This window comes from Tigriopus californicus, chromosome 6 (assembly GCF_007210705.1).
Source record: "Tigriopus californicus strain San Diego chromosome 6, Tcal_SD_v2.1, whole genome shotgun sequence".
In the NCBI taxonomy this organism is placed as follows: domain Eukaryota; kingdom Metazoa; phylum Arthropoda; class Copepoda; order Harpacticoida; family Harpacticidae; genus Tigriopus; species Tigriopus californicus.
Genome location: NC_081445.1, coordinates 3,200,158 through 3,207,726, shown reverse-complemented (window position 1 = coordinate 3,207,726; position 7,569 = coordinate 3,200,158). Strand labels below are relative to the sequence as shown.

General features: G+C 41.8%; 1 protein-coding gene across 1 annotated transcript in view; it reads right to left on the bottom strand.

Annotated features, from left to right (window-relative positions):
* LOC131882384 (5-hydroxytryptamine receptor 2A-like) overlaps positions 1-7,569 on the bottom strand; it is a gene marked incomplete at its 5' end in the record, with an annotated part of 51,517 nt that overhangs the window by 23,326 nt on the left and 20,622 nt on the right. Inside the window, 1 exon segment of the mRNA XM_059229513.1 lies at positions 5,595-5,727. Within this exon segment, the coding sequence (XP_059085496.1) occupies positions 5,595-5,727 (133 nt within the window).

Below are 7,569 nucleotides of genomic sequence, written 5' to 3'. Positions count from 1 at the left end.
AAATTCCCCGATGCTCTGAAGCAAATACGAAAATGACATGTTATCTACCGTTAGTGGTGGAATCCTTATTATACTGGTAAGAGAGTGACTCTTGAGTAGAAGTTCAATCGATTCAAAATGGTGCCTTCAAGACCTTGAGCAATTTGTGGTGACACCGGGTAGTCGTAGGTTTTGCAAATGATTCCTCCTTTCCTATTGATTTCACCTAGTAGACCCTCAATCTTTGCTTGTAGCTAAACCCCCCTCCCTAAAAAAGGAAGCGAACACCAAAAAGATTTATTACCCCCGTCGAGTTTTCTGTTTCGAGTCTTCGCTGAAATATCCAGTCTTTCCTCGCATCTTTCCTGAATATGAATGCATTAGGAGTGAGTCTCGTCTGCCAGACATGCGGGCTAAAAGTTAAATGGCCACCAGTTTTCGTCGACTTTCCAGTTAATTGCCAAAATAGGCCATGACGTTTTCCAACCGCACCCAATGACTTTTGGAGGGAGCAAGAAATGTATGGAGTGCAGGGCATTCCTTGGCAATATTGGAATGAAGACATGTGTCCTGAAATCAGTCATTCTTCGCTCTCATCCCGATTTTTTTCACGGGCTTTGTTCACCGTTAAAAGGAATGCAATCCCCGAAACTAAATATTAGAATGAAAGACTATAATTGTTCTCATTGTAACGGGCTAGTTTGGTTTGCTTTGAAGAATTGGTTGTGCAATTAGATCCCTGGGCTTCCAAGATATTCGAAGGTCTGGGCGTTTTTGGTAATTCAACGAGTCTTTAATATCACCAACAAGTCTGGTCCCTGCATAATTGGAACTGGTCAATTCTTGTTCAAAGGCTATCGTTGATTGGTCAAAGAAAGGGGACCAACAACCACCATTCACCACTCTTTGGCATAAGCAAAGAATGCATGAGACCCTCATGTTATACCAAGATTGCTCAAAAAGTCGGAGATAGGAGAACCTCAAGGTACGTCTGAAGTCCACTGGGCCTTAGTAGAGTTTTATGCCTCAACTTCAATTCAGGGCCGCTTCCAACGGCAGACCTGCATCAACATTTTATGCTGCTCTTGCTTGGTTCCCAAATCTTGAAAAACAATGGCATCGGACCAAGTGAGGATGATCGCATTCATTCCTATCCAGGCCTCTTACACGGAGAGGCCTTTTTTGATGCCAAGGCCAGATGATGGAACACAATGCCAAGAAACCAGCCTTCTTCGAGGGGCAACAGATCCAATAAGGCCCGTATTTGAATTTGCCACTGAACCACGTGTGTTGTATTTTCTTAATGCGTGTCCGTCAGGGTGCCCGTCTGCCTGGGTGTATGATGGAAAAAAAATGCCGGAATTTTCTCGCCTCGTTCTAAATGCGCTTATTGGCATTCCAAGTCAGGCCTCGAGCTCGAATGAAGGTCAGAAGAAAATTTGGGCCCGGAATCTGTGCCTTGTTGACACCCCGACGGAAATTATGAGCCGTTTTCCGAGCCCATTCAAGGGCCCATTTCATGACCTCTTTGGTCGCAATTGGGCCTTGTTGAGGATGTGAAAAAATTTGGTGGCCTCATTGATTTTCCGAGGCCAGCACATTCTGACCTCGTTTTGCTTGGCTTGCCGTTGGCGAGCGGCCTTCCTTTCAAAGGGAGATATGAATTTTAAGGCACACAAAAAGTACAGGAAAAAATGAGACTCAAGATTAATTGACCCGGCTCACGAGTGAATAATGATGTTTTTTTCCGGCATTTCGTGGCCACAATGACTTCGTCGTAGACTTGGCTTTGGGTTAAATTCAACGTTGGACTTCTAATCAGTAGCTACAATTAGAGGCTCCTATTCTGTGATCCCTTGTCATCAGACAACTGAATTGAAGACCGACTTTGATTTGATCGAGGCATTTCGTCCTGATCTTAGCCCCCGAGTTATTGTCGTGTTACATCATTATGTGTCGGTTGTTTGTGGTGCACACAATTGACATTTCGTAAAAGCAATAACCCCGCGGCTGTTTATAAATGGAACCTTAATGCTTCTCAAAAAGTGATTTAAAGTCAATTTATCATAAGAGGGTATACAAAAGAGATATCTGGATGCAAGCACAAAAAAGCTGATTCATCCGCTCGTCCTGAGAGCACCAGCGTTCTAATATCCGGTTTTAGATGATAAACCAACTAAATATAAAATTCAGCCAAGATAGAGTCAGGGTTCTCCTGAACATGAAGGCAAGCAACCTTCAACACCTTTGAAGAGCTCGAAATGTACGTACGTACAGTATGTGCATGAACGCGGAATGCCATTATTACTCAAGAGAGTCCGAAACTCTTATTTTTCGCAGATTGCTTCAGCAGAGATTAACTGGAGCACATTTTCACTAGATTAAGCCTAAAAGTGGATCCCATTTATTTTGTTGCCCCCTGGTCGCACTCAATCCTCCCTCCCTTCCTCTCCACCTCCACTTACCCATGCCTCTATGTGGAAATGAAGATCTCCACTTATTTTCTGATAAGTCCTTTTTTCTCGTGATCATAAAAAAGGTCTGCCTCGCTTTTTACTCTCTCCTTCTCTAACCTTCGCTTCTCTTTTCTCCCTTCCGCCCCCAAAACTAATCTCTCTTTCTCTCTCCTTCTCCTCCTTTGACAATGACTGACGAAAGTCCGATAAGTTTTTGGAACAAGCTACCCCAACATTGCGCCTCGCTGACTGACGACTTTTAGTTTTTCTTTTCACTTGAATTTCGCTTCCACAAGCTCTGGCATCATCAGTATTGGTTCTAGGGAAGGTCTCTTTCTCTCTCTTTCTGTCTCTCTCTCCCTTCCTCTTCCTCACCATCACCATCGCCATCACCATCGCCACCAAAAGGGGCTTTGATAACAAATCCACGGGATTCGCTTCGTGTTGCCGCGCATGTCCTTCACGCTTAAATTGAGGAAGATGGGCCGAAAAAAAGGCTCGTAAAGGCATCCGCCACTAATTTTATGGCCAACTCGGTTGGCCAAAGTGCACACGGAAGGTCGTGAAGGTCTCAGTAAAGGTCTCATCCAGGATGACGATAACATGATGGAGTTGGGGAAAAGGCTAAGTCCGTAAAAGAAAATTTTCACCCATTCTGAGCACGACAATGCATATTCCACTTCAGATAACGGTTTGATCCAATTTAGATACCTTTCTAGAGGGATATTGATTATGCTTGGTTAGGGGCACTCTAAAATAAGTACCGCAGAAATACGTATCAACTTTTGATGTTGAGTTGTCAAGTACCATCATATCCACCATGACTTGAAAGATGTGACTTAATGAGGCAAGAGGTTTGTCAAATTTGTCCTAAACGACCCAAATGGAACGAACATAAGCAGCCATTTGATCACGAGCATCATGCCTTTCCCCATTTTTGCACCAAAGTATCAAATCCGTAGAGTATCTTTTGAGACCGGATTGACCCTTTGTTGAAATGTGTTCAAAGGCATCCAACCATTACAGATCCATGCGTTTTAGATTATGTGCCTTTGAGGTTTGGGATTACTTAGCAAAGCATGAACAGAACTTGGTCTCTTTTCATATTTGTACTCCCCTCCTTGGAAACATTAAAAAAAGCTTCTTTTTTTTGTCGACATTTTAACCTTCCTCCCTCGACGCCCTTAATGAGACAGACAACCAACTCCAATGTGACTTGAATTATTCCAAGGTACTTATGCTCTGACAATCCTTTCTGGGATGGACTTTTCCAAGTTTTGAAGTCCTTGCTCAACTTTTTCTCTTGACAAGCTCAGTTTCTCTCGTTTCTATTGGGCCAATGGCCATATGGCCAGAACCGGCCAGACCGGCCAAAAGCGGCCAGAACCGGCCCTCGAGATTGGCTTCGTTAAAACGAATGGTTCCGGCAATTTAACAAATGGCGTTCCACCTGGCAACGACAAGAGGGTCCATGGGACACACCTGGAGCGTTTTGTGGATCAATTAGTGCTTGTACAACCAGCCATTTAACATGATCTATCAGAGTCCATAATTACAATGGTGTTCAAACTGACTGCCACAAGGTCCTAAAAAGTGCAAAGCAACCTGCATTTCCCAACCGAATCGAATTCTCTTTCGTGGTCTGTGTTGATCAGGGACAAATATTTTTTAGGCAACAGAGGGCAAATAGGAAAAAGTGCAGTCGAAGGATGTTATTGTGAAGGTAGTTTTCAAAGGAATTTTTGTCTAAATATTCCATTACTGAGCCCCAAACAAAAGGCAATTTACATACTGTAAATCCATTCGGTTCGGTGCATAACAGGCTCTTGTTACCTAAGATCTTTGAGTGACAAAAAAAAGTAATTCCTGTTCCACACATTATTCCATCCTCTTTGGCGATGAGAAAAACTTCCACGTTCTCGTGCCATTAAAGAGTTCCCCCAATGATGGGATATGAGCTGGCTTAAATTGATTCTCCAAATAGAAGATAGGTGGCAAACTTCGAAGGCTAACCGATAAAGTCAACATTCTTTGGCAGGCATTTATCTCGTCTTCAGAGTCCACACCAGAGAAGTAGAACTTGCCAAGGCCGAGCGAACCCCTAACGATTTCCGCTTGTGTTTTACCTTGCTAAAACGTTATCAAAACGTGGGTATTGGTCGACTCAAATGCATCGGTGGTTCCGGTATTAGTCCTATTGTTGTAACCAGTTGCATGGTTTCAACCGTGGAACTGCTCCTCTTTTGTTCCATTAAATGGATCCCTGTAGGTCCAAATGTTAGTACGATCGCCTAGAGAGGAGCCGAAGTGCACTCGTTCCATTCACATAAAGACCATGATGACCCAGGTGTATTGTGTAAGGAGTGAATAGCCTGGACTTTCGGGGGAATTTCAAAGGCTCTTTGAATTTCTTTCTCACGAGCAAATAACGTTAGCTCCACACGCATTTCGATGCCAATGCCAGCCCATGGGTTGACTTTTAATTGGAGTACATCCTTCTGCAGCATGTTCGGTAACCAATCATTTTATAGCTTTCAGTTATGGCTGCAGAATTACGGTCGTTTTCCTCTTGTGATCTGAAACTGCTGAGCGCGTTGAAACAGTTACAGGATCGGGCGTGGAAGTGATTCAAATGATTTACTACAAACTTTTTATTTTATTGACTAGCGTTGGCTTTTTTAGCGTTTACATCATCATTATTCCAGCGAGATGATATGCCACCCCTCCCATTGTACGTTGTTCAAATACCTGGATTTGATCACAAACCTTGACTGCATTTAAACCCGAAAATAATAAGATAGCGTTCATGCCTTGATTGATTGAGATGGTCGTGTTTTACGCCCTACCTTGTAGGACTGCAGGACTAAGATTCCGCCTCATATTAAGTTATCTCATCCATCGTCTCTGTATTCATCTAGCTTTCTGTGAACACGGAATGCCTTTTGACCAAATGCAAACCAAGATCACTTCCAGAAACAAGAAGATGAAACTCTCGCCCACACACCATCGTACGTAGAATATGATCCTTTCTATACTCTTTAAAATCGCAAGTATTTCTTGTTCCGGAATTGGAACAGTTTGTCAATGGGGTGGGTGGGGAGGGGCATGTACATGTATCACGTCCAAAGTGGTTGGTTGGTTGGCAGAACTGGTACTCACCCACAATTGTCGTCAGGGTCATCAGGCCCAAGACAACAGAGGTGACCACCACGATAAACAGGTCCTCTGTATTGGATGTGGAATTGGAGACTAATGTCATATTGGATATTGTGTAGTTCTCCATTACATTGGCCTGGAAAGGAAGGATAGGAAAACCGTGGTCACATAATTGCATTCACCATTGGTTGCCTTTGAACTTATCGGAATACGAAACGCATATGAACGTAGGGAAGGAATGGAACCCCATTGGATTGGACGTGGAAAGGGTACATACAGTAGGTACAAGTATGTATTTGGTTACCCAACCCAAACGGAATAAAGTATCAACCACCTATTGGCAGAAAAATAGGATCCTTTTGGAAATCATCTCCAGTTTCCTGTTATTTTTTCATGAAGATCTTAATACAATCGAAATTCCTCATATTGATAAAACGGGATAATATTCTAAAAAGTAACGTAACGCATAACGGAGATGGAAAGCCAACCTTAAATCCAGGTGATAACGTTCAAACTGAAATAGAGACTCGACACTCGAAGTTGAAAAACCCGAATCACCACCAACATTTTGAAAAAAACATCAACTCGATCGATTTCAACTTCAGCTCGACCAAACAGCAATTCAACCAATTCGATAAAAAATTCAGCTCCCCACTTTTTTTTTACTGCAAGGCACATTTACGGAGCAGAATTGATATTTACTTGAATTGTGGTCACAAAGGAAATAAACTAGCATTAAAATATTTCAACATACTTTATTTTTAATAATTTCAGATTTTGAAATTGATCACCTTTCAATGGCAAATGTTGTTCCTGCATCATTAATTAATTCAAATGCAAAAAATACAGGTTCCGATGCAAAAATTTTCAAAAAAAGGAAAGCTTATGAAACCACCCCTTTTTCGAGTTGTGGGTATTTCGTGTTATTGGACATTTGGGCAAGTGCTGGTATCAGCCAACAAATTGGTTTGTTTGTTTTCACATTGCCTGCCAATGCCAGTGATTCAAAATTGGCGTTTCAAAGTAGTTTTAACGAAGCTGACCTTTCCTCATGAAGCAATGTGAATGAAGGGCCAGCTCCTCAAAACCGTGTTTGAAGCCCCAAACTTGCATCACTGACACTGGCACCAACAAACAAACAAAGAAACAAACAAATCTGCCAGAGCTTGCCTAAAACGTCCCCATTGCGTTACCTTGGAGATGTGTTATTTCAGATTGGGACAATTTTTTTGGACTTCTGTTTGCGATTGCAACTGGTCTCGTGAATTTACGGCCTATGGTATGCCCTTAGACTGTTCAAGGGTAACAGCAATGCTATTCGCATCTTCAATCTTATTTCTGTCGAGTAGAATAGAGATAAATCGAATTAATCTATGATAGTTGACATAATGGGTGATCGAGGTGATATTTAACCGAGTTGAATCATCTGAGTTGATGTTCCTCGTAAAACCGTCATCAATGAATCCTGCTGTCTAACACTCGAAAGGTATATCATAAGTAGAGTTGCGGTGGATGCAATTCTTATTATCAATATTTAGTATTCGATCTTAGTTGCAACGGACATCAAATATGAATTGTCGTTCGGCTCAAAATGTGCCCCAATCATGTGTCAACGTTCCCAAAAGGAGCTAACAAAAACTACAGAAAGATATATTGTGACCCAACTTTTCAAAAGGGTCGCATTTTTTTAGACTTTGACATGCACCATAGGAACCCCAGGAATCTGTCACTTTTATGAAAACTTTAAAACGATTGATTATGAAACAAGGAAGTTTTAAGTGAAAATTTTGCTAGAAGGTTCTCAAAGCTTGGGAAATACTGTTAAAGAGGCAGAAAGTGCTGAAAATTGTCCTTTAAATAACTGGCGATGACATTCCCAATAGCGTTAAGTAGGTCCGTAGAAATGATGATTTTTATATCTCAATAACATCTGCTGAAATGCAATTTTTTCCAATAACAATCAAAAGCTGAGTTTAAA